At 44.2% G+C, this 27,609-nt stretch overlaps 1 protein-coding gene across 3 annotated transcripts in view; it reads left to right on the plus strand.

Annotated features, from left to right (window-relative positions):
• The window catches only part of Tnr (tenascin R), a 407,740-nt gene that overhangs the window by 346,796 nt on the left and 33,335 nt on the right, over positions 1-27,609 (plus strand). For all 3 annotated transcript variants that reach the window (XM_042258389.2, XM_076547793.1, XM_042258395.2), the window contains 8 exons: positions 1,243-1,512; positions 7,594-7,779; positions 19,405-19,494; positions 20,738-21,001; positions 21,571-21,840; positions 23,005-23,124; positions 24,019-24,165; positions 26,739-26,858. In XM_042258389.2, the coding sequence (XP_042114323.2) occupies positions 1,243-1,512; positions 7,594-7,779; positions 19,405-19,494; positions 20,738-21,001; positions 21,571-21,840; positions 23,005-23,124; positions 24,019-24,165; positions 26,739-26,858 (1,467 nt within the window). The remainder of the gene's footprint in view (positions 1-1,242; positions 1,513-7,593; positions 7,780-19,404; positions 19,495-20,737; positions 21,002-21,570; positions 21,841-23,004; positions 23,125-24,018; positions 24,166-26,738; positions 26,859-27,609) is intronic.

Consider the following 27,609-nt stretch of genomic DNA (forward strand, 5'->3'; position numbering starts at 1 on the left):
TAGCTGATACTAGACCAAAAGCCCTAGGCTGCTTAACAGGAACAGTAATGGGCTGAGAATGGGGTGCCTAGTGAATGGCCCAACTTTGAAAAGTTGAGGAACTCAAAGTTAGCCTGTGGTAGTCCTGATGAAGACACCATGCTAGAGACAGTAAATAGTGTCCAATGCCTACTGATTTAATAACAAAATCTTAGCCAAAGATTCCAGAAGAATCTATGGAAAGTTTAAACTAACTGAAGCAAAAGAAAATTTACTGGAAAAGACATAAATTGTTTCCTAGAAGCCCAGGACCAGAAATATACTTGAGCCTCATGAAAGATTTTAAGCATAAAATGGAATATCAGGCATTGAGTTATTCTTGATATCTTTTCAGAAGCTCACATGGTCACTCATTTCTGTTTATGTACATACCTGTGTTCTCCTCCCCTCCATACCACCCTCCTCAGTTCTCCACTTCTCACCCCTACAGCAAATGTTCCCTATTTCTCCATAAGTGTGGCAGAAAATCATCGCATCAGCCCTGGCTCTACACAGGCTAATTCCAGAGCCAATCTCTAGTGCCAGAGAACCTGGGGCATCTTTTGTATCCAGTGTCCTCAGGCTCAGACACATGCAGGCACTTGTTGGAGGTGGGAGGGGGGCTCGCAATAACAACTCCAGATTAGAGCCCTTTGTATTCAGATGAGCACATTTTCCTGAATGGCATGTTTCATGTCCACATATGCAAATGCCAGTCTGGTTGGCCAAGCTTAATAAAACTAGATAGGAATAACTTCTGAATACTCATGATGAGACCTTTGGCAACCAAGTCTTGGTCTCATTTGTCTCCATCAGCTCATCGAGCTCTCCTCTGGGCTCAGTGAAGGTAAGAGCTGGGTAACAGGCAGAAGTTTCTTCTGTCCTCCTGTGTCATCTCTGAAAGAAATAGGTCAGAGTCATCCAAGCGAGTCGTGTCCTTCCCCTGCCCAGACTAGGAAATGCCAGCACCTGAAACCTACAGTCAATGGATGGAGAAAGAGACTAAGTTTCAGGAGACCTGAATGTCAGTGTCCATGGTGTCAACAAATGTTTGCTCAAGGAAGAGACTTCCTCTTTCTATAACCCATATTCCCCCATACTGGTACAATGGGGGGAGGAAATCCATCCCACTGAGCAAGCTAGTGTAAGATAGAAAGGAGTAAACAGATGGATGCCAAGGAATGCTCACTTCTGAATCAACATCATGTTCTATTTCTCACGCAGTCATTGACGGCCCCACGCAGATCCTGGTTCGAGATGTCTCTGACACTGTGGCCTTTGTGGAGTGGACCCCACCTCGAGCCAAGGTCGACTTCATTCTCTTAAAATATGGCTTAGTGGGTGGAGAAGGCGGGAAGACTACCTTCCGGCTGCAGCCTCCCCTAAGCCAGTACTCGGTGCAAGCCCTTAGACCTGGCTCCCGCTACGAGGTCTCCATCAGTGCAGTCCGAGGAACCAATGAAAGTGATGCCACCAGCACCCAATTTACAACAGGTGAGACTGGGGTGGGGAAAAGGCAGGGTTGGGAGGCCACATGATGATGTCATCATGCCAGAGGACATTGAAGAAGAATGAAACAATGCTTGCTAAGCAACCCTGTTCGTGCAGAGGCTACAAGGAACAAGTTAAAGGTTTGGGGGAGGGGGCATGGCTCCTGCTATTGCTATTCCATAAAGAGTACCCCCAAGTACTCTGGGTTCTCATCCTAACTCTGCTAGCCAGATCCATGACTTAATATAACTCCCTTCCTTCTATGAGTCTCTGATTTCCCATTTCTGAAGTGTTAAGCTTATCCTGAAGAAATTTGAATATCCATATTGTTGACCTAAAAGGCAAATCTGTGAGAGTTCAGAGAAGGTGTCTGTCTCTTAAGACATTTCATTGCCTTTTACTGGAAACTAGAAATTCTCTAATCCTAAAGTAACTTCATTACCACAAAGACACCTCAGCCTTATGCAAAACACAACCTGCCTAGTCATCAGCAAACCTTCCAACTGAGGTCTCTGAGTCATTCTGCCATTTGTAACCTCTAGCAACAAGGCTAATTGGTAGAAGACAGGCCATAGACATAGATGTGGATAGGAAGCTGGGTTAAACCCGTTATATATATTTGGCCTTGCAATGATGCCCATAAGAAAGCTTCTTAAAGAGCTTCCTCAAACTTAGCAATAATCAGAAAAGCCAGGCCTCAGGATGACTAACTTCCTGACTCAGAGCTCAGCAGCCTGATCAGTCAGTGGATAAAAACAATTGGCCTCACTCACAGGTTAGGTTTCCTGGCTGGGTCAGCAAGGGCCTGTGATCAGGTTAGAGACCGAGTTCCTGTTTATCTAGAATGTTGGTCTTGGCCTCTCTTCCTTGGGGAGGTTACCTGTCAAGGAATGTTTCCACCAGTTCCAAGTTGTCCCAAGTATCAAAGGAAATTGGGAACACCTGGAAGATCTCAGCACCGTTGACTTCTGAAGAAACACTAATCTACATGTCCTACCTTGGGTTGTAGCATGAGAGTCAGCTACAAGGTGGAGTGAGTCAAAGGCTCCGGCAACACGCAATAAGTAGAACACCTTCTCTACCTAGATTTTGAATTATCGATGAACAAAAGCAAGACATATGCACCCCCAACATGTGACCAATTGTAGCAGATGGCTTAGTGTTACAGGTAGACAGATTTGAGAACTGAATGGCTGGGGAAGATGTGGGCTAGACTTCCCATAGGGAAGTCCTGGACTGCTTAGGTTAGGACTCAGACTATGGAGGAACAGGGAGAGATTGGACCCCAATGGAAGCCTGCCCCATGAGAGAAAGGAATGGATTGTCAGTGCTCAAGCTTATGCTATACAACTCACTACTTAAATAAGCCCATTTCCCCCAGCCAAAGAGTGCATCCTCTGTTGAAGCAAGCAAGTATTTAGACAGTGGTGAATACCCCTTTAGAAACAAGTGTGAAGCAAGCTTCAGGAGGCAGGATAGAGTCTGCTGGACACTCTTAAGTTCTTCTCTCAATTCTTGGTACCAGACTCCACTTCCTTGCCTGGAGTATAGCCAGTGGGCTGTTTCAGTAAACACATCTTGAGATCCCCAAAGACTGAGTGTGCTTCTTAGAAAATACAATCAAATTATTTTCATTTCTCTTCCTTTCTCCCTCACTTAGGCAAGAATGTTCATGTAAGAGCATGAGGAAGGATGGTCCTGTAATATCCATCATTGATTTGAAAATTCATGGTCAACCTCCATTGCACACTCATATACACATACACCACACACACACACACATACACACACACACACAAGCACACACATCTCACAGACAACATGACTTGCTCAAGCTTGTGGTATCTGCTGTGGGCCACATATGTTCTGCATTCTTCTCTTAATTTCAAGATAGTTTGTATTTGAAAATGGTTTCTTTGTGCTCTACTCTGATAAGGAATTTGAAGAGGCAAGAAAGGGGGCTCTCAAGCAGCATGATGAAAAGCGAATTCTTGATGTTCAGGTCGGCAAGATGGAGCGGCGCTGGCTGGTGGCCCAGGAAAATTCCAATCAAGACAATTACATCCTGCCTCCTCCGAGAGAGCTCCCCCTGCGTTTCAGTTCACTGCAGCAGGATTCTCAGCTTCAGGTTGCCTTGTGGATTAGCAGCTATTAGGTGGCTGCTGCTCCCTGCAGCCTTCAGCCTGTGCCTCAGACCCATGCCTGCTCTTAGGCTCCTAGAGGGGAGAGGGAATTGGGGGTGGAAAGATACAAACAGCTTTGCAGCAGATTCTCCGAGTCCAGAGTTGGCAGATGCCAGTTGAATGATGAAAGGGTGTGCAGGCCCTCACGGTAGGGCCCTCAGTCGTTTCAGAATTCCGCTTAAATTCAAATTAAGCAAAGTGTTTTTCCAGGTGATGGCTTCGACACTAGGAGCGCACTAATTGCACAGGCAATTAAAACTGAGATTTGCTTCCTGCATGGTGAGTAGGATGTTAGTCTGGGTCTTAGAGCTGCCCTGAAAACAAAAACCATGGTGGAAGCACACAGGGGCAGTAATTAGAAGGAAGCCAGACCAGGAAACCTAGAGAGTCCCCTCCCACTTCAGCAGCCTCATGGAGACTGAGGACAGTTTCTCTTACCATGGAGGACTTCACACTGAGTCCTCAAAGAACTTAGCCACCAGTGTCTTTGATCTGAATGGCCCACACCTATGCTTAATGCTTCTATAGGTTGAAAAGGTACTAAAGCCTTGACACCTCTGTGTGTTTGACTATGACCTTATTTGGAAATAGGGTCCTTGCTGATGGGCCAATTGAGGTGAAGTCATTGGGACTGGCTTTAATCCAACAACTGCGTCCTTATCAAAGGGGAAAACCAGGACAGAGACAGACATGGACACAGGAGAATGCCATATGAAAATGAAGGCAGAAATGGGTCAGAGGATACCCAAGATGGCCAGGAAATCACAAGGTGCTGAGAGGTGTGTCACAGACTCCCTCTCAGCTCTCAGAAGAAAACCACCTGTCAACACCTGCATCTCAAGATTCTAGACGTTGCTTTCCTACACAGACCTCAGCTTGGGCTGCCATGTGTGGCAGCCTCAGATAACAAATGCAAACATCCAAGCCAGAGTTCCATTCCCCTTCCTCCTCACTGATGACTCCATTCTTGGATTCTCCAACAAGTTATTTCAAAGTTCAACCTGAAAGCCCTTGCCGCCTCAGCCTAGACACTGGTTGTGGGCAGCAGAGCAAGTTCCTGCTTTGCAAGCCTTCCTGCTTTTGTCACAGCTGTTCTGTTTCCTGCACCACCTCACTCATGGCATAGCTGAAATATTTAACAAGTCATTTCTAAAGGCTGGGAGGGAATGAGCAAGATCAAAACGTGGATGATACACATTTACTTACTTACCGTGTACTTTCTGAACATCTTCTGGGGCCACAAACACTACTCTAGGCACTGAGACTGTAAACAGATAAGAGCCTATCTCACACAAATGGCAACCTAGTGGGAAGAACTGGGTGAGAAAGGGAAAAGAAACATGAAAGATCATTTCAATCATGAGTTCTGAGACAGGGAGTAAATGGACAAGACAGAGAGTTCCAGTGGATTAAGTCTACCCCTCTGAGAAAGTGGCTTTCTAACTAAGAATTATATGACATAAGTCATGCAAGAGCTAGAGAACATTCCAGGCAAACATAGCAGCTGGTTCAAAGGCCCTGGAGTACAAATTGATGTGTCCCAAGAATAAAACCGAGTAGAAGTGTTTAGAAAGGTCTGCTCACTCAGTGCCCAGTTAGATCCCCACTGTCCCAATTAAGGAGCACTTAGCATGGATCAACAGAAAGCTTTGAACAAAAATCTGATCTAACTAATATTCTCAAGACTAGACAGGCTAGTACTAGAGTTCATGGACCAAAGGCCCTCCAGAAAGGCTCAATTATCCATCTGTCTTAGTTGACATGTTTCAGAGACCTGCGACCTACTCAGACCTTCTACATGGATGTCCTCCAGCTGTTTTTTCTAGACCCAGAGATAATTGCTTTCATCTCAGCCCAGTTCTGAGACTCAATGTCTAAGCCCTCATTCTAGCAATGAGCTCTTTTATAACTATTGAGATTGGAAACACCAATTCCTTTCCAATGAAACACTGTCCCCTTCCCATAGAGTACAGGGCCAATGGCAATAGATTGTACCCTATGCCCTTATAAAAAGAGGAAATCTCTAAAATAATATTTTCTAAGTACAGGAAAATGTATAAGGTCACCACCTTAACCTTGATTAACTGTCTTTACCTCTGTGATGGTTAATACTCATCAACTTGACAGGCTTTAGAACCACCTAGAAGGAGTTTCTACATTGGGTTAGCTGAGGTGAGACTCACCCTTAATGTGAGAAATATATTCTGTGGGCTAGTGTTCTGGATGCATCAGAAGGAGAAAGCAAGATGAGCATCAGTGCCCAGCCTTCACCTCTTCTGCTTCCTGGTTGTAGATGGAGACAAAGTGACCAGCTCTCTCATACACTGTAGCAGAAACTGTAAGCCTCAACAAACCTTTCCTTAAGTTGTTTCTGTCAGCCCCAACAAAGAGAAAAGTTAAATCCCGACTCAGTTCAGGCCACAGACTCTTGGCCAGATCTTTCTTCCTGCATGAGATCTGCCCTCACGTATGTCTGCCCCCATGCTCCTCTGTACATGCAACTCCCAGAGAAATAATATATACTGCATCAAGAATGAACAGTATCCGGTATGATAACACACATTGAATGAAGACCAATTTCTCCGAAAAATAAGTTGCAAAGACATCCATCTGCTCAAGACTCCCCGCAAACCCCACCCCCACATTATCTCAGAAAACAGAAGCCTCGACTTTCACACAGATTCAGTCTCCTCTCCTACGGGAACAAACAGGGGTGGGCTACTTGCCTGGTGATGGCAGATGACCACAGTCTACTCAGAACAAGTACCTGAAGCACTCCAATGTTAAATTCAAGTCCCAGGACTGCAACTATCTTGGACTTTTTTTTTTTTTTTTTTTTTGGAGACAGGGTTTCTCTGTGTAGCTTTGTGCCCTTCCTGGAACTCACGCTTTGTAGACCAGGCTGGCCTCCAACTCACAGATTCACCTGCCTCTGCCTCCCGAGTGCTGGGATTAAAGGTGTGTGCCACCACCTCCCAGCTTATCTTGGACTTTTCAAGGAACAGATTTTCAAGACACCCCTATGTTACACTACAAGTTCTAGTGAGCCTGTGGAGGAGGTTGGTCCTGGGGGAGAGAAGCAGCTCCCAGAGACTGTGGGAGGAAATGCCAATAGTAATGGGAACTCTTGGAAACCTAAAAGACACATTCAGGTACCATACTATTGGATTCAGGAAGCTCATTAGAGATAACAACAAGCCATCAATCCAGGCTTGGACACCTACTTTTGTGCCTGGTGCCATGCATCATCTAATCTGTAACGACAACTTGGATTGTTTTCCCCTTTCAAAGAGATGGCTATTCAGTCCTGAGAGCTTGAAAGATATGTCTGTGGTCCTATTACTGTAGGGATCAGAACTGGTTCACACAGAGGCCTGACGCCAAAGTCCACTCTTCCTGCTCTATCACACCCATTATCTACATTGTAAATTCCCAACTTGCATGAATTACAGTTATACTATGCAAGTAAACCCATAGGGAGATATCTCAAAATCTGTCATCTCCCTTTTGCTCAGGGATCACATCTGACATTACTCTATTCCATTTTAATCATTCAGGGTCGTTTCTTGTTTTCTCCTACTGGATTATCTTTTGCCTTGCTTTTAAACCTTTTAAACCTCTGATATTAATCAGCTCCTTTTCAAGTTTCTAGAATGCTACTTGAATTCTCAGGTAATGTAGAGGAAACACAGAATTCATTGATGTCTAACTCCAAATCATGTGACCCACCCAAGGATTTGTCATGGTAGACCCAAAAGGCAAAGCAGCATCTTCAAACTTCATTTAGATATGAGACAGAGGGTCAGAGGTGTTGGCTCTCATCTCAAAAGTCATTAGAATTCAAGATGTTCACAAATGTATAGAATTACAAATGATGTTGGCGATATTTGTTTATTTTTAGAGATTGATGCTCCCAAGAATTTGCGAGTGGGTTCCCGCACAGCAACTAGCCTTGACCTTGAGTGGGATAACAGTGAGGCAGAAGCTCAGGAGTACAAAGTCGTGTACAGCACCCTAGCGGGTGAGCAGTACCATGAAGTGCTGGTCCCCAAGGGCATTGGTCCAACTACTCGGACCACCCTCACAGGTGAGTAGGATCTGTCTCTTGGAATGTTTGATGGATCTATATCCTCACAGCTCTCTTCTCAACTTACTTATCTCATATCTACTCTATCAACAAATCCTACTGATTTAATATGTTATGTATCTACCAAACACATCCCCAACTTTAGAGTGTACTGCTATTGACCATTCTAAACTTCAGCCATCTCTTGTTTGAACCATGACAATAATTCCCCACATTTTTTCAGCTCAATCTAATCTCCTCTTTATCACAGCAACATCGAATAATTTTTCAAAGTACATTTTTATTATACTGTTATGTATACAATTGAGGCATCTAGCTTTGCCTTCAGGGTGGACAAACCCCAAGGCTGGCCTCCTTTTCTCTGCTTTCCTCAGGCCGCCTCCCTCTGATGCTCTGGTGTTCTCTGGGCTCCTAACCCATGGGTCTGCTTCCTTCATTTTCTCAAACACACTGTGCCTCCTGCCCTACAATATTATCATTGCTTAGCTCATGCCAGATTCTCTTTCAGCACCAGAATTTACATGTTACTTGATGAGGAACAAGGTCAAATAGACCTACACTCAGTCACCTTTCTGCATACACGTGGCCAGGATTGTTCGACCTTCACCCTACACCTACAGCTCCATAGAAGTCAGTCCACATTCATGTGTTTCGTTCATTGTTGAATCTATTGTTTAGCACAGTACCTATCACATACTGGATCCTAGATCAGTACTTTTGTGAATGAATGGAGCAGCAAAACTTTAAAATGAGAGCCTGGCCATGCCTTTTGTGGCCTATAAAGAGTTTGAATTACAGTAGAAGAGAGAAAGGAACCATTGATGGATGTTATGTATTTATGCATTTACTTACTTGCTTTCTGAGACAGGGTGTTACTATGTAGCCTAGGCTGACCTCCAACTCATGATCCTCCTGCCTCCTGAGTGATAAATTATAAGTGAGGAGCATCATACTGGATAAGGGACTTTAAGCAAGGCAGTGAAATGAATAGGTACGTACAGACAAGGATCAAGGCTAAGAGAGGCTGGCAGGAATCTGTTGGTGATGTCAGAGAAGAGAAGATGGTGTATGGATTGAGGCAGTACCCTCGGTCAACCCAATACATGGCTAAGGTTGGGGAGCTGGGGACAGACCTTGGGGGAAATGGGACTCAGTTATAGCTCCATTTGATCCCACAGCACACCCATCCAAGAAAATATACCTGCTGGGCCTCACCAAATGGTGGGTACTTGAAGTGTGCCATGTGGCCTTCACATGACAGATGAAATGGACATAATGCTTGTGGGTAGAGGCTGCCCATGAGCCCACAGACTTCATTTAACTTACGTCATGGCTTGCAAAAGCAGTTGCTGTCTTAGTAGTCCAGGGGTACTACAGAGTGAGAACAGTGAGCGAGAACAGTAGGACTGAAGCTGTTTTCTTCCTGAGCTGAAATCCCGGACCTCTTTGCCAAATGAAACTAGTCAAAGTAGACATTAAAGAACACCTTTTCCAAACAGATACACAGCCGGAAACGCAACAAGAAGGTGGGAAATATGCTAATAAAGCAGGCTAACAGGAGGGAATTGGGCATGGAAGGGACTGCAAGCTGGTGCAAGGGCCTTGCTGAGAGCTAGCAACATTTATAAAAAAAAAAAAAAAAAAAAAAAAACAAAAACAAAAAAAACCTGAATGATACAGGAGGAAGCGGCACACCTCTGCATATGGCTACAGGATGATTTGACAGGTAAAGTTTTACAAAAGTGGTGGCTATCTGTTTGGATAGAAGCTACCCTGTAAAATCATAGAGAACCAACCACAGCCTAGTTATTAGTTCCCATATCAGGAGAAAAACAAAAAAGAGAAGACTTTGTGCGCCTTGATACCAGTTTTCTACCATATACTTGCAGCTATGAACATTCCCACTGTATGGATGAGGAAGCTGAGGCTCAGAGACCCTAGAAGCTTGTACAAGTTCACAACACACAAGCAAGGGACATAGTGACTCAGAGCAGCTTCTATGTCCCAGTGTAGAGGCTGCTTTCCCTGGCTGCTGCCACCACACAAGTGAAATGTAAAGGAAGGTTCAAATTTACAGACTGCAGACCTGTAGAGCCATAGGAGATTTATTATTGAGTAATGGGCTGAAATATGTTTGTGGTGTTATTGTGTTCCCCAATATATTGTGCATCCTAATAAACTTACCTGGGGTCAGAGGACAGAAAAGCCACTAGCTAAACATAGAGGCCAGAAAATGAGGCACACTCCTTTAATCTTAGCATTCTAGAGGCAGGGATCCATCCAGATCTCTGTGAGTTCAAAGCCACACTGGAAACAGCCAGGCATGGTGACATGATTCCTTTAATCCCAGGAAGTGATGGCAGGAAGCAGAAAGGTATATAAGGTGTGAGGACCAGGAACTCGAGTCCTTTAAGCTTTTAGGCTTTTAGCAGCAGTTCAGCTGAGATCCACTTGGATGAGGACACAGAGGTTTCCAGTTTGAGGAAACAAGATCAGCTGAGGAATTGGTGAGGTGAGGTTAGCTGTGGCTTGTTCTGTTTCTCTGATCTTTCAGCGTTCACCCCAATACCTGGCTCCAGTTTTGTTTTTATTATTAAGACCTTTTAGGAGATTTGTGCTTCAGGGGTTGATATTTGTGTTTGAGTAGTGCTATTTTATATATATATATATATATGGCGTGTATGCATGTATAATATGCATCTCCTATAATTGTCCTAGGAAGTTCACTGCTGGGAGATTTATAAATGAAAACCACTGCAAGATTTAAGGAGGGATTATATGCATATATGAAAGCCAAGTATAGTACATGCCTGTGCTGAAACTAGTTCCAAGGATCACTGTTCTCTTTCTGAAGTATCTGGGGGAAGAAGGACTCAGGAAAGAGAGAAGGGGGAAGGGGAAATGATTGGTCTCAGTTCTAAATAATATCTGTTCTCACTCATTGCCCTATTTGAACCCTGAAGAGGAATTTCTCAGTTTCTTTGCCTTGTGTGTGGGCATCCAGAAACCTCTTACTTGACTTGGACCCAGGCCCATCACTTTCCATGTGCCTGGGTCAGCTGACCCCGGCTTTCAAGCCTCTATTTCTTCATTTGGAAGTGACACCACTCACCTCATAGAGCCATTGTGAGAATCATACATTTCATTTTTTTACTCTTTTTAAATAATAAAATGTAACAAAATAGAATAAGATTATACAAAAGCTATCACACTAGAATTGAACAATACAAACAGAAGGAAAAGAGCCCATGAGAAGGCACAAGAGACCCACACATTCACATACTCAGGAATTCCATAAGAACACTAAACTAAAAGCTATAATATATGCACAGAGACATGATGCAGACAATTGTAGGCCCTGTGCATGCTGCCTCCATCTCTGTAAGTTCATATGAAGTTTGAGCATGTTGGTTTAGAAGGCTTGTTTTCTTGGTGTCCTCCATCCCTTCTGGCTCTTACAGAGAATCATACATTTAATGAGTTCTAGGCAACAGACAGACTGTAAGTAAATAATAGGGGGAGGGAAAGGGGATGCTAAGGTCTGTTAGCTGATTTAGGATGACCTCTTTTGATCAGCATGATGCCCTAAATGGATATGGGCACCAGAGACAGAAGTGTCACTGAGGGAATTGTAGAGGCCTCTTCTGCCTGACCCACTGAGTCACAGTCTATATTTCAGAGCCTCGGGAAGCTTGTGGGCACATGGATACACACATTGGCAGAAATAAAGCACTCTTCCAGAGCATGGCTTTTGATGTCTCCCTACTCAGATTTGAGGTACACGTCTTTATGGCCGTGCATCTTTGACCATATTACCTACATTTTCTGTTGTTCAGTTTCCTGATGTCTACCACAGAGCTGTCAAGGGGATTAAGTAAAACCATATGCACCATTGTGTGTGTGTAAGTGCTGAATTTGGAACCTGGAACACACTGACTGCACGCTAGCCATTGGATTTTTCACTGTTTGTCTCTCTACAAAGTTTACCCCTAGACCCACTGCAGCCTGGTCTTTCCCTGGCACACCCTAGACCTCCTTTATTCTCAGCTAATTGCTACCACAGGAGGCAGTGGCACCTGTACTTACTATTCTTGACAGAAGCTCTTGTTTCTGAGGCTGCCATGAAGCTATTGCTGTAAAACCCAGGGCCTCCTTGGCTTTGAGGGTTCTGAGTTATTTAAAGGGCCCACAGCAAGTACACACCTTTCAATCCCCTTCCACAAATTTGTTCTTTACAACACAGAACCTAGGCTCAGATCTAGAATGCCAGACATTCCCTCATTACTCTCTGTAAGGCAATGCCTGGAGAATTCCCTCTGGGATACAAATTTGTTTCTAAACCACAGACTATATGTCTGCAGTGCTTTTGCTTTTCCTTGCTTGGGTGGCTTCTGAATCTTAAATGCTAAGTCATTTCTTTTAGACTCAGCCTCCAAGTCTCTATGGTGTCTGTTCGGTCAATGTTTTATGCCTAGAGTCTCCACTGGGTCCCAAAGTACCACAGATTTACAGACTCATTAAGGCCCTTCTAGGTTAGAACCTGGCACTGTGAAAAGACTGGCAGCACTCTGCTCTAGGACGACGAGCCATATGGAAGATTCCTGGCAGAGGAAGGGAAGGAGGGAGGAAGGGAGAAAGGGAGGAAGGGAAGGAGATTCTGAGTTCTTGGCTGGAATGAGGTCAAAGGAATGCCTTCCTGTCAGAGACTAGTGGAAAATAATAATAATGATGATGATGATGATGATGATGATAATAATAATAATAATTAATATCGGTACTCTGAGCATTGTATCCGAGGTGACTCCTCTGCTCTGTTCTCAGAAAGGCCAGAAAGCATGCTCGGCCACAAAGGAACAGGCTCTTGGCACCCATGCATCCTGCCAAGCCTCTCTTTTCCTCCTGGACACTGTGACCAGGAGACAAAGTCAAAGGAGCTGATCTCCATGGTCCGCCACGAATACTTCCTAGTCAGTGTGCTGCTCCTCCATACTAGTATTTCAGTCTTTAATCAGTGAGCTGATAATCAGAACATCAATCAATAAAGGAAACCTAGAACCATGATTTTACTTAATCCCCTTGACAGCTCTGTGGTAGACATCAGGAAACTGAACAACAGAAAATGTAGGTAATCTGGTCAAAGATGCACGGCCATAAAGACGTGTACCTCAAATCTGAGTAGGGAGACATCAAAAGCCATGCTCTGGAAGAGTGCTTTATTTCTGCCAATGTGTGTGTCCATGTACCCACAAGCTTCCCGAGGCTCTGAAATATGGACTGTGACTCAGTAGGTCAGGCAAAAGAGGCCTCTACAATTCCCTCAGTGACACTTCTGTCTCTGGTGCCCATATCCATTTAGGGCATCATGCTGATCAAAAGAGGTCATTGGTTCTATACTCACATGTGTACACATACATACCATTGTCACACTATATGCACTCATATACTTTCATATATGCAAATACATACAACCACATAGGCCCATAGACACACTCATACTGCATATGGATATATATACACAAATACTCACACATTTACATTCACATGCGTGCAAGTACACACATGTACAGCTAGTATCTGCAAGCAGGTCTCATCAATATGACTAGCTTCTTCACAGCTTCTTATTGGTGGGAAACACTGGATGGGGGCCACTTACTAAATCCATCACTTCTTCCTCAGGGCCTAGATGTGGGTCCAGAGATGGGAAAGTCAGTTCTATAGGACGTATATGCAGATATACTATTCCCAGGGAGATTTCTCATGAAGGAATTTGATACTTCAAAGAGAAGACAGCTGTCAATCAACAGCCACCAAGGCATTTATGTCCACTCCACCCTGTCTGTCCTCTCCTGCCACATTGGTGCAAACCCCGTCCTCAGTGCTAGTCCTTCGGCACTTTTGACAGGGAGAGGTATGGGCTAAGGGTCTAGGGGCCTGGACAAGACAAAGTTCAGACTCCTTTGGACAAGGTCATAGTGACCCCAAGTGGCCACTTTGGTAAGGCACCCTTTAAAAAAATGTGGCCTGTCAGGGAACTTGAAGGTATGGAGTAAGCTGCAGAAACAGGAGCACATAGAATATCTCCTCACAGAACTGAAGAACCAGGTCTCTTACATGTGCGAGAAGTCCAGAGCAAGAGAAGCCAGGAGACGAGAGATCAGAATGCTTGTTTCTTCTTTGGCTCCTTGGACAGGGAACACTTATTTACAGCAAAGAACCAGAATAGGGTGTTCCTATAAGACCAGGGAGATGAGCCGTGCTCCCCATTAATCTCACTGGCAACAGGAAAGTTCCATCTGAGAGAACGCTGTTGACTATTGTTTTCTTTTTAAATGTGGTTTGAAAGTCAAGATGGAGTCACTGCCTCTTGTGGTGCTTTGGCCTCATCCGTATCCCCCAGCGGCAGAGTGATCTCCTTGAAAGGCTGACTCGCTGGAGAAGCCCCTTCTTATCCAAGATGGGAGGGCAGTGCCAGGAAGCTTGGCTCTCCATCTAGTTGACATAGCCCATGAGGTATGATTTCAGGACATCTTAGAAGGTCTTCTGTCCCCAGACTCCTCTCCATCTGTGACAGCGCTGCCTCAAAATTGCACTACCAAGGAATTTTGCCGTGCTGGGCCATGGCATCTGGTCTTGTTTTCATAAGTAATTTTATCAGATATGGCTTGACACAGGCTGTCAAGATTAAGAAACTGACTGTAAGCTCATGAAGGAAAGGGCTCATGGTTTGTGCCTCTCTGTGAAAACCAGTGGACTAGGACTAACTATTCCCTTATTCCCCGTTTTGTAGCCTTGAGTTCCATAGGCTTGTGGGAGAGAGACCTGGGGATGTAGACATGAAAAGGGTTCACAGTAACTTATGCCCACTTGAAGTCAATCAAGCCTACAGATGGCAGGTGACTTACTTACATTTCTGCTGGTGAGAGACAGCTCCTTAGGCCTCCTCCATCCCCCCTGCCTCCCTATTGTTCCTGACCAGTAGCTGCATAGGTTTCCTCAGCAGGAGCAAGTGAGGTATTCTGCCCTCATCATGGCCGTCTTTGCAGTACAGCGCTGGCTCATGCCCATCACCTTCCAGCTCCTCACTAGCCCACTGGTGCTTGCCCTGCCCTCTTCTGATCACAGGGAGACTCCATCTTTCTTCATCTTAACTGGATTCCAAGGTCCAGCCTGAGTCCCTTCTCCGGCTGCTACAGCCAAGCTGAGTCCCTTCTCGGAAGCCACGCTTAGTTAACAGCACACAGTGTTGACTCTCCGATTCTGGTTTGTTCACACCAGTCCCCAAAGCCAACTTGTATGACAATTAGGGAAAGATACCAGGTTCTAAGCCTTGCTTTGTCCTGTACTAGCTTTGTGGTCAAGGGATGGATGTCTCTGAATCCATATTTGTTCAAGAGTCGAGCTGCATGGGAGTTAATAAGGGCACACGTGGGTCTCTATAAAAGGTACACTTGGAGCTGCCGTCTTCACCATTAGACACTCAAAATCCTTGTTTTAACCTCGTCTTTCTTCTTATTCTTCCAGATCACCTATTACTTGCAGCTCAGTATTTGGCAGAGCATGGGTGGTCAATAAGTAATTAATTTACTTTTCCAGTTCAGATGCATTTTTGACCCTCAAAAGGACAAGGGGATGTCTTATTAGCTTTACTTCATACCCAAAACCCACAGCCTCGTGCTTGACACAAAGGGGACCCTCGGTAATACCTGCGGACCGACCAGATGAGCTGTGTGCTTTAGGGATTCAGAGAAGAATGGGCATACAGTGAAAGAGTTTGGGGAAGTGTCAGCCCTGGAGCTGAACAAAGGAAGTTCTATAAGGCGTGGAGAATAGTGACATCCTATGGGATACCTTGTCTGAGCTTTTGTTAAGACAGGGAACGGAGCCGTTTATAGGCTTTCACTCGCAGAAGTTGGATGGAAAAATAAAGGGAGCGTTGATGGCGAGCGATGGGGTCTTTAAAGTGAAAAATCCCCCAGCGTGCTCTGTGTGCTGAGAGAGAGGTGCGGCCGCTATGCCTCAGATACACGTTTCCTTCTCCAGCAGAACTGCTCTTTCCCTGCTGCCAAAGAGCAACAATTCACTCGCAGCGCAGGAGGAAAGCTGCTGAAAATCAAAGGGATACAGCAAGCGGAGGTCTGAAAGAGAGTCCCGCTTCCCTGTCCCCTAGACAGAAAGTCTGGGAAGAGCGCTCTAACATCTGCTGTTTTCTGGGAGAAGGCAATGCTGCTGTAAATTATTGAACGTTTCATTTAAGCTTCATAAATAAGAAACTGGGATGAAAACATTACATGCTAGATCCACTTGGCAACGTATAATTTCTGTCTTACTGCCTTGATCTGTCACCCTTTGCCTACGTTGGGAAATTTCTACTTCATTATAAGCAATTGAAGGTCTCAATCAGTTGCCTGAGAGAAGCAGTTGGTGCCCTAAAGGAAACTGAATTCTCCAATGAGGGGGTGTTCTGAGGATAGTGGACTACATTGATGACAAGGACGGTGTGTTTTAAACTGGTCTGTATGCATTGCAGTCACCCACTCAGACTAGAGACAGGTACTGAGACCAACCAGGGAGTACTCCTCACTAACACCCTGACTCCATGAGTCATTCGTTCGTTCATTCGTTCATTCATTCATTCATTCATTCATTCAGTTGCATCAGAGTCAGGGGCCAAGCTTCAGCAATCCAACAAAAACTGTACCTAAAACCAACCTGTACCTGCCTGGGCACTTTTTGATAATGATAAGAAAGACCACCTACATGAAAAGGCTTTAAAAACATCCTAGCATACATCTCTGTGCTGGGTAATGATAATATTGATGACAATCATTACGGACAAGGAACTGTATACAGAAAATTCACTGGATCCTTAACAGTGACCCTCTGACATCCGTCTGACATCCAAGCTTATTATTCCCATTCTTTAGAAACTGAGGCCTAGAGATATTAAGTAGTCAAAGTTACACATGTGGAAAGTGGCCAGGTCTGCATATGTAAATGTACACCAGACTCCTAAGCCTGCTATACTTCAAACTCTACCTCTACTTAGGTTGACAGTTTCAGGAGAGAATCAAGCAAGGGTTAGAGAAGAGACAAGCTGGTTTGAGGTGGGAAAATGGAGCCTAATTCTAATTCTGCCGGCATAGGGCCCAACTGCATCCCTTCAAGGGAGACTCATGGGTAAGACCAGGTCAGATTCTGCTGTAATCACATAGAGTGGGAACCAAAGCAAAGCAAGGAACAGGATGGAACCTTCTGATTTCCATGCAGTATTCCCTCTTGTTAAAACAAACCATTGGTTAAGGAGAGGCTACTCAACACATTCCCTAGAAAAATCATTGGTGTTGCCTTCGGGAAGCCACAATAGCCCAGAGGATCAGATGTAGCTAGGGTAGGAGAAACCTCCCAGGCCTTGGACTCTGAGGCTAGAAGTCTGGGAATCTTCTCAAACTGGTCACAGATTCATTCCCATTGCCTCAGTTTCTCATTTTTTTAAATAAATATTACACCAAGTTAAATGGCATCGTCCTTAAAAATCCATGTTCACCCAGAACCCACAGAAATGACAGTATTTGGGGAAAGGGTCTGTGGTTATGTGATCAGTTTCAAATGGGTTCATCTTAAACTCCAATCCAGTGCAACTGATGTCCTTTTAAGATGAGGAAACACACACAGAGAGAAGGAACATCACAAGCCTGAAGAGACAGAGGTTGTAGTGGTGCAGTTGCCAGCCAGGGAAAGAGAACTAAGCATCCCACCAGAAGCCAGGAAGAGGCAAGACAGGGTCCCATAAAGCTTTTGAAGGAGCTTTGTCCTGCCAAGACCTTGTTCTCTGACATCTGGACTCCAGAACTGTGAGAGAATATGCTTCTGTTGTTTTAAGCCCCCAGTTTGTAGTAGTTTATGGCAGCAGCCACAGGTGATTAATATGAGTGGATAACACTGCCCATCCACCTTCATGGGATTGTGATGAGGTTCCAAGTACATTCATGCTTGAAAAAAACACAATGTTGCATAAACGCAAGAGAGAGAGTCTTACAATCCACAGTGCTCAGGACCCCAGGCAGGTCTCATAACGAGCCTGATGGAAGGAATTAGCCAGACCACTGGAGGCCCCCAGGGATGGCAATGAGATTGCTGTATTTTTTTATAATCTAAGTCTTAATAAGTGAGGGTGAGTTTGAAGCTAGTTATAGTAGAAGAATAATGGTCCCCAAAGATATCCACATCCTAATCCCTGGCCTCTGTGGCTACGTCACCTTCTGTGGTAAAAGGGACTTTGCTCACGCGATTAAAGATCTTTGTCCTGTACTATCAAGTGGGTCTAACTTACTGACCTTGGTCCCTATAATAAGTTAGATTCAGGGAGGTCAGAGTCAAGGTAGATATGACAATGGAATGTGAGATCAAAGAGAGAGAAAAGGGTTTGATGATGTTAAGCTTCAGGCTTTCTGAGGGCAAATTAATAAACAAGAGACAAGAGAAGCATGCAGCCCCTAGAAGCTGAAAAAGCAAAGAAATGGGTCCTCCCTTGGGAGCACCAGAAGGAAGGCAACCTTGCTGAGCCATCTTAGATCCCAGGCCTTCCGAGTTAGAGGATCATTAATTCGTATTGTTGTGAGCTACTAAATCGTGGTAATTTGTCACAGTAGCAATAGGAAACTATTACATCAATCAAACCACTTGATCTGAAAATGAATGTGGAACAGTGGAGAGAAAGACCCGAGAGAATTCCAGATGCTCCAGGAACCTGTCAGTGATCCTTTGTAATAAACTCCCAAAGGACTTCCCACAAGGCTTACACCCTTTAATTTTGAATTCCCTTCAAACTCTGAGTCCATAAGAAGCCACTGTAAACTGTAACTGATCCGTAGCTTAAATACCCAGGACTGAGTGACTGACCTTGCCAGGGAGGTAACAAGTACTGGAATTCTGTACATATCTTTGTTAAAAGCCTGGTAGTCCCATGTTCTAAGGAAAAATCTATACATTGTGGCCTTCTAGAAGCAACCCCAAAATTCCTATGTTCATAGGTGTGGTCTCAGGACCTATTTGTAAAATATGTAATATAATCCTCCTACACAGGGTCAAGAAACTTTTCCAGGGCTCATGTCTACACTGTTCCTATTGATTATATTTTCTTCACACCTCACAGTTTAAGCAAGAAACCACTTCACTGTGTTAGCCAGCATGTACACAGGAAAACGTTCTAGACATGACCACTTTTCCCAAGGACACTGACAGGGGCAGCCTCACTGCCTGTCTGAGACCTGTAATAAGCAGCCACTTGGCACTGGCCAGTTCTTCCTACTGACTTCATATGGATTTTCCAAGTAACAAAACTGGGATTTCTTAATGGGTAAAATTAAGAGCAAACTGGAAGTGGACTAAACATGAAATCTAAACAAGAGTCTAGGATCATTTTCTTCTCTCCTTTTAGCCTTCCTCATTACATACACCTGTGTGTTGATATATGTACACACACACACACACACACACACACACACACACAGACACACACACGCAAACACACACATGCAAGCGCGCGCGCGCACGCACGCACAAAAAGAGAGAGAGAGAGAGAGAGAGAGCGATCAGAATAATGTTTGTTTCTGCATCTACGCACAGATCTGGTGCCAGGCACAGAATATGGAGTTGGAATATCTGCAGTCATGAACTCCAAACAAAGCATTCCTGCTACCATGAATGCCAGGACTGGTAAGTAGGGGAATGGTGAGGAAGGTGACTAAGCTGTAAGCATGTAAGACTGAGGTGTGTGGAGGTTAGCTCTGTTAGGATCAGACATGGGGTAACCCTCGCAGTGAACGAGACCCTATGGAAAACCATTGCCAACTGTCAGCATCTACCCTATGCCTGACCTGACATCCGAAGTCCCGCCCTATTCACTACGGATCTGTGTTTGACCCACAATCCGAAAGTCCCACCCTATTCACTACAGATCTGTGTTTGACCCACAATCCGAAAGTCCTCACAGGCTGATGCCATAGCAGACTGTATTTCTGTCTAAGCCACCTCATAGCAGACAGAAGGTGTGTCCCCAGTCTGCATCACAGGAACACTCAAAAAGGCCACCACAATGAAGACCTAGACTTGGAAATGTCCTCTATGATCCCAAAGCAACAGAAAAAGCCCACTGCTCTGCTCTGGATCCAACAGTTCCCCTTCCAAGTCCTTGGGAAATTTCAAAGTCACTCTAGTAAGCTTAAATATAAGCATTTTAGGGTGGTCAGGGTTAGAGGTTTGGGTCAATCCCTATTCCAAAGATTCAGCCTAGCATAAACAAGCTTGCTAGAGGAGCACACTAACAAGAGTCTACAGAAGTCCTCAGACCTGCATACCTGTGGTTAGAACAGCCCCAAATAACCTTTAAGTCAGGGAGGGGAAGACGGGAAATTTAGTTGCCAGAAACACCTTATCCTATGTGGTGCTGGCTCCTCTTTTTCTCTGTTTGGCTTACCAAGGGAGGATGAGTGAAAACAAGTACAGAACGTCTACAAATCAGCAACTAGATCCATCCCAGTGGTGGATGTATTCCAGCGTGTCGCTGCTAATAACCCCTTTCTACAGATTGTCCATCTGTTGTGTATCCCTGGCCATCTTCCAAAGGGAAGCTGTTCAACAAAATGTGAGAGGAGTATCAGCCATGACAAGCTAGGGCTCATGGTCAGCAGGTCTACCGACAGCCTGGAGACACACAGGGTAGTTCCCTAACCAGTGGCTGTCCTACAGAGCCAGTGGGATATAGGCTAATTGCCAAATGAGGTGAGACATGCCTGTCCTCTCACACTTGGGAGGCAGAGACAAGAGGATCAAAAGTTCAAGATCATCCTCTGATACATAATGAGTTCAAGACCTGCTAGTCTATATAAGACCTTGAATGAATGAATGAATAAACAAACAAACAAACAAACAAACAAATAAAACTTATTTTAATCCACAGAACTTGACAGTCCCCGAGACCTTATGGTAACAGCCTCCTCAGAGACTTCTATCTCTCTCATCTGGACCAAGGCCAGTGGTCCCATTGATCACTACCGAATTACTTTTACCCCATCTTCTGGGATCTCCTCAGAAGTCACTGTGCCTAGGGACAGGACTTCATATACGCTGACAGATCTAGAGCCCGGAGCAGAATACATCATCTCTATCACTGCTGAGAGGGGTCGGCAGCAGAGCCTGGAGTCCACTGTGGATGCCTTCACAGGTACCATGGGAGCAGACATCTCAGTGAGGTTCCGGAATAAATAGATCTTAATGTGAGAAGGTCATTTGGATGCCCCAGTCTTCCAAAAGAGAATAAAAAAGAGATGTGTAGGGTGGAAGAGAGGAAAAATTAATACATGCACGAAAAGGACTTGGAAGTAAAGGAAAGGGGTGAGTGAGGCCGCCATGCATCTGAAATGCTATGTCTGATTTTTTTACAGCCTGGACACAGTAGTTGATCTGGCCCCACCTTGCCCTTCCTGCATTAAATCAATGGGAATGCTAAAGCTCTATGTCACCTTTTTTCTTCCAAGCTAGAGGTTTTTAAATCCTGGATCAGTATTATGAATATTTCACAGATGTGCTTCTAGTTTTCTTAGAATTGACTGTTCAGTATATGGCTTGGGAAGAATCGACTAGGCGGGACTGGAGTGTGGGGAGGTGGGCCCTCTGAGACAGCAGGTGTGAGTGTAGCCCTCAGTAGCAAAGAAGGAAGTCAAGGATCTCTTCTGCCCAACGACCTACTGCCACACGCGTGTTTCAGGGCCGCCAATCTTCTCTACTTTGCAGGCTTCCGCCCTATCTCCCATTTGCACTTTTCTCATGTGACCTCCTCCAGTGTCAACATCACCTGGAGTGACCCATCTCCCCCAGCAGACAGACTCATTCTGAACTACAGCCCCAGGGATGAGGAGGAAGAGATGATGGAGGTCCTCTTGGATGCCACCAAGAGGCATGCTGTCCTGATGGGTCTACAGCCAGCCACTGAATATATAGTGAACCTTGTAGCTGTCCATGGGACAGTAACCTCTGAGCCCATAGTGGGTTCCATCACTACAGGTGAGGTTGGAAAGGTTGGTGAAGGGGGTTCTTCTCACAGTAGCCTTTGATAAGCCAATGCAATTTTAAAAAGGGAAACATTCAAGGAATAGCAAACTGAGTTTATGGCTAACAGGCCTCTGTGAGTTGTTCTGAAGCAGCTACTTCTTCCAGGGCTGCATAAGAAGCATACAACGAGAAACTCCCATTTGGAAAGTAGGATAGACTCAATGTTCTGAGGGCTTAAGTCGTAAATGCATTGGTCCTAGATCTACCAGCCTAAGAAAAAATCTCTGGAAAAAGCTAGTCTCCAAAGGAATCCTTCTAAGTGAAAAGATGATGTTTCTGTTCTGGAGAGCCATCTCTTGACTACCTGATAAGTGAATCTTCCTCAGAATCAACACAAAACTAGCATGCAACTATGTGGTGACCTGGCACTCAAAGACTGGGGTTGATTTGCACATTGTTTGGAAAACACAGTGCTCTAAGATGAATTGGGTCATTTCCATTCGATCATTTGCAAATGCAATCCCAAATGTGATATGTGTATACATAAGAACACCTGTGTTTAGGTAGTTCCCTATCAACTGACAAGAACTCACAAATTGAAAAAGTGTATTAAACAATCAGCTGATTCAACTCCACAATTTAAGTATGCACCCTAAGTAAAATACAACTTAGGAAAGTATATTTGTTTGGGATTTGTGCTCTGAAATCCCTCTTCAGTTAATAGGCAGTTTTCCCCAATTGAACCAAAGGTGGCTGCAAAAAAAAAAAAAAAAAAAAAAAAAAAAAAAATTAAAAAAAAAAGGATAGTAGCAGCATTGGATCTTTCCAAGAAAAGTGTCCCTCAGAGAAGATAACTATGTAATTCCCTACTTGAAATAAATTACAGGGACTTAAAAGGAAGTTTTAGGTGGTCTAGATAGATAGTAATTGTTGCAGAGAAGCACAGATCTTGCCAACTTAGCTTCCCGTTGTTAGAATGTGCATAACTGACTTTGGTCATGGCCCCAATGTTTCAGGTGTGACATCACACTGGCCATCTTGTTAGGGATGTGCTACTAGTTATGTAGGGCTGTACCTGCCTATGGGACACTAGTGGATCAAGGCAAAACTAGGAATAGAAATTCTGTTTTCAAACTGTGCTTCTGTCTTTTTCCCACAACTCCCTGATCTTTGTAGGAATTGATCCCCCCAAAAACATTACAATTAGCAATGTGACTAAGGATTCAGTGATGGTTTCCTGGAGCTCTCCCGTTGCACCTTTTGATTACTACCGAGTATCATATCGACCCACACAAGGTAATGAAATGATTTTATTTCTCAAACATAAATGAGGTTTGAAGCTGGGTGGAGATTAATTTGGGGGTACTGTCATATCTGCAGGACATTGGCCCTTTTCTGTGGCACACTCCCTCAAAATGAGAGTGTGTCAGTGAAGAACAACTGGAAAACCATGAGTTCACCAACTCCTATCAAAATGGCTTGATTACATTACCAAGAAAGCCAGATACTTCACCAGTGGAAGCAACTGGACACCATTAGCTAGGCTGTGCAATGAGAAATAGTGAACCCTAAAAGACTTCCCCTACAGCTAGGGCTACATGTACTCTCCTGAGCATACAGTCTAAGACTAGAATCCAGGAAATGGATAAAGATCCAGCAGAGCCAGATGGAGCCCTGGAGGGATCCACAGTGATATGATCCTAATTCTGCCATTGCCGCCAATGTGTGAGTCAGAGAAGTTGGCTGAGACCTTGCCTGCATACTGCCAGCTCTTGCTGGTGTGTGAGGCATTGTTAACAGCCTGGAAGACATACCCACTTCCAGCCGGGGTAGGACAGTTTTCCAGTTGACCTTTCTCTGAGCTGCATAAGCACTTTTTGCAGCTCTGCCCACTACACTGCCTTGATATGGTCACCTAAGAGAAGACCAGTCTGATAGAAACTGACATAGTAAATAATTCATTTACTTTTGTTCTAAGAAGCCCATAAAATGAAAGAGTGAGGCCAGCATATAAGATTTTTTTAAGCTCCACCATTACCATCTTATGAATTATTGATCTGCCTTCCCTATTGCATGCTGAGCCCACATCCATCTGCACTTCATGACCCACTGTCCCAATGTACACTGAGCCATGGACCCACTGATGAGAGAGCTGTTGAACTTTTAATGATGGATTTTGTTCTTCCTTAGTGGGACGGCTGGACAGCTCCGTGGTGCCCAACACTGTGACAGAGTTCACCATCACCAGGCTGCATCCAGCTACTGAATATGAAATAAGTCTCAACAGTGTGCGAGGCAGGGAGGAGAGTGAACGCATCTGCACTCTTGTACACACAGGTAAACATGGCTTTCTTGTTGAGTGTCAGGTCAGGACATGAGGAGCAGGTTTGAAACAAACACAGGAAGCGGGGTGAAATTATTCCAGTTCATACAGCCGGATATCAGGTTCCTTGGCCTCCTCTGACTCACTGTGCCCTGCAGGACAAGTTGTGAGTTCTCTCCCCAGACTGTGCTGTCTAATTATAGGAGTTTAATGAGTCACACTTGAGTAGTCTTGCTGGTTCAGGTTAGGAATTTCCATGGAATTTCCGCTATAAAGAGTGCCCTTTCAAAGACGCATGGTAGGGATGCATTCCAGAGCAGATATTTGAATCTTTAAGGCTTTCAGGGTGGGAGAACCTCAGGGAAGAGTTGTTATTCCAGTTACAGGAAATTGGGGGATGAGATTATTCATCTAATACAGCCACCCTTTGCCTTTGCTTTAGCTCCAGGAAAAAGGTTCTAAGTCTTTCACGTATATGAAGGCAATGGAGGTGAGGTTGATCACGTGTAGAATCCTTACACAAACAGGAACACTGTATAGTCCTTGTTTTCCTATTGGCTGTCTAATCAGATCCAAGAGTTCTGTGTCCACAAGCCCATTCACAGAAGGAGCTCCAGAGGAAGGAAAGTTGGGGAGACAGAACAGCTTGTAACATTGAAAAGTGGGAACAGAATTCCCCTTCCATACCTTCTTCAGAAAACTAGCTCTTTGGATAAGCCTGGGTACAGAGCTTCCTTTCAGCAGCTCTGCTAGTCTTTCTTCTCTGGTCCTCAAGCAAGTATATCGGCAGAATCAGCAAGGATTTGCTATAGATGTCACTAGAAGGCACAACCATCAGTGTCTATCCTCAACATCCAGAATAGACCTTCTAGTTAAGGCATAGTTTCTATTACATGTAGGAAAACATTCCGCCTGCCTCGTTAAGAGAACACCTGGATTTCCCAGCACTGCTTAATTTCCCTGGAGATGGTGTTTCCTGAAGGAGGGAAATGTGCCTAAGAATTCCTCACTGCTTTGTAGATACTCTCACAAGCACCAAAACAGCATCTCTTTACACAGTGGCCAAAACATCTTTCTGAAACATAAAGTAGCCTTCTCAGGACAGCACAGAGTATGCTAACCTTTCCGAGTCTCCCTTCTTCAGGTCTGTGACTGTAGATGCACTAGCTGTGTTTTATCACTCAGTCTGGCCCTGATCCTCTAATTATCTGTGATCATTAAAGCATCTGGTTAGTAAATGTTGACCAGAAGTAATGTCCACTGAGCCAAGAAAGCCCCCTTTCTGCCCTCCTGAAAATTCTGCCATATTTTCTCATTGAACATCATAAAATGGATTTCTAGAACATCTCGTTCCCAAGATAAGAGAGCTGTGACTAGGGCCAAAGCTAACTCCTGGGATTCTGGGCCACAGGCAGCAGACATCTCAAAAGCAGAAACTCAGCAGCACACTAAGCCACATGGCCCTCCTTCAACTTCCTGGAACTGGCCTGTTCTCAGAAAGCAGTCACAATGTTCTTAAAATTTTTAGAAATGAGAATATCTTCAAAAGATCATCCACATCTCAGAAATCACCCAACTATACTTTAGTAAGAGCAGTATTTTAAGAAGTTTTTGAAAGCACATATTATAGATAAAATTCAAAACATTACATTATGAGAGTGTTTTATTTTTACTGTATGATGAGGAACATAAGCAAAAAGAAGAGAGAGGAAAAAAACACCAAATACAGCTCACTTAATTAAAGAACAGGAGTAGACTAACAGTGGATTTTGGTTCTCAAACATAAATTGTATGACTCAGGTAGAACTGACAGTTAAATTGTTATAATAACATCTACTTTATAAATAAATTCCTCCTTTATGAAAAGGAAGCACATAAGTAAACCCAAGAGTTACAGCATGGGTGAGTAAAATCATAATCCATTCACAAGCAAACTTTTTTCCCCTGACAGGCAATCTTGGCTTCCCTAAGCTTGAGTGAATTGCCCTGGCTCTCTATGCAACACAAAGGATGCCCTGAAGATAGTCTAGACTGAAGCTTATGAATGGTGATAAAAGAATTCAGGAAGTGGACATAACTCTGTGACGGAGTTCCTGGTGTGGGGTGCCCCTGCACTTTTACCACACTTCCCGAGGTTCACAGAGATCTTTCCACAAAGGTCACCCTTGCATGTGTGAAAGAACAAGCAGCCTGAAAAGCAGAATTATCCCAGTAACTAAACAATCATAACATCTTCAATAGGTTCTTCATGCCATCTCCAGTGAAATATCTAACTTACAACAGAGTATTTTGAATTTTCCACTTCCCATTGAACGTGTCAAAAAATTCTGCACAAAATAAATTAATGAATTAATTTGAAAGGACTTGGGGCAATTGGGAGATAAGTGGATATTTGAAAGGTAGAAGAAAAAGGGAGAAGTAAGAGATGAATGGAGCCAGACAGAGAGAAAAAGAGTCAGTCTCCAGTCCATTGTTTTATCCAGATGAGTGACAGATGTGCACCACATGGGAAAATTCCGATGGTTTGTGGTACTTCTACCCTGCAGCTGCTCTTTCTTTAACCTGATGTTCTGCTTTTCTGTTTCAGCCATGGATAGCCCTGTGGATCTGGTTGCTACCAACATCACCCCTACAGAAGCCCTGCTTCAATGGAAAGCACCCATGGGTGAAGTGGAGAACTATGTCATTGTCCTCACACACTTTGCAAGTGAGTCCCTGCAGGTGGGAGTGGGAGGGTGTAGACTGGAGCTGCAAGCCAGAATGGAAGTGAAGAAGTAATTCATTTTTGCCATCTGAGAGTCAAATCAGAAATTACCTTAGGTTAGGGAAATTGTGTAGCCCTCAAGCACTATAACATCTTCAAGATACCATCCCCCAACCCTTGTAAACAGTTGGTGGTGAAAGTCACACCAGCTCAGTCTGAAAGCCTCAAGAAAGGCAAGCAACCAAGAACAAACACAAAATCAGAGCTAATGTTAGGAAGATGAAACTCAGAACTGAGCTAAGATTTTCAACAAAGGGCTGCAGATAAGGAAGAATTTTCTACATCAGCAGTTCTCAACCTGTGGGTCGTGACCTCTTTGGAGATGAAACAACCCTTTCGTAGGGGCTGCCTAAGACCATCAAACAACATAGATATTTATATTACAACTCATAACAGTAGAAAATTACAGTTATGAAGTAGCAGTGAAAATAATTTTATAGCTGGGAGTCACCACAACATGAGGAACTGTATTAAAGGACTGAAGCATTAGGAAGGTTAAGAACTACTTACTGTTCTAGATGTTTACAGAGCAAGAAAAATACTAAAGTCATCAGTTCAAACTTGCCACAGATAACATGTTAACAGGTGTCTTAGTTAGGGTTTCTATTGCTGGGAAGAGACACCATGATGGTGACAACTCTTATAAAAGAAAAACATTTAATTGGGGTGGCTTACATTTTCAGAGCTTTAGTCC

The sequence above is a fragment of the Peromyscus maniculatus genome, chromosome 11 (assembly GCF_049852395.1).
Source record: "Peromyscus maniculatus bairdii isolate BWxNUB_F1_BW_parent chromosome 11, HU_Pman_BW_mat_3.1, whole genome shotgun sequence".
NCBI classification, from domain to species: domain Eukaryota; kingdom Metazoa; phylum Chordata; class Mammalia; order Rodentia; family Cricetidae; genus Peromyscus; species Peromyscus maniculatus.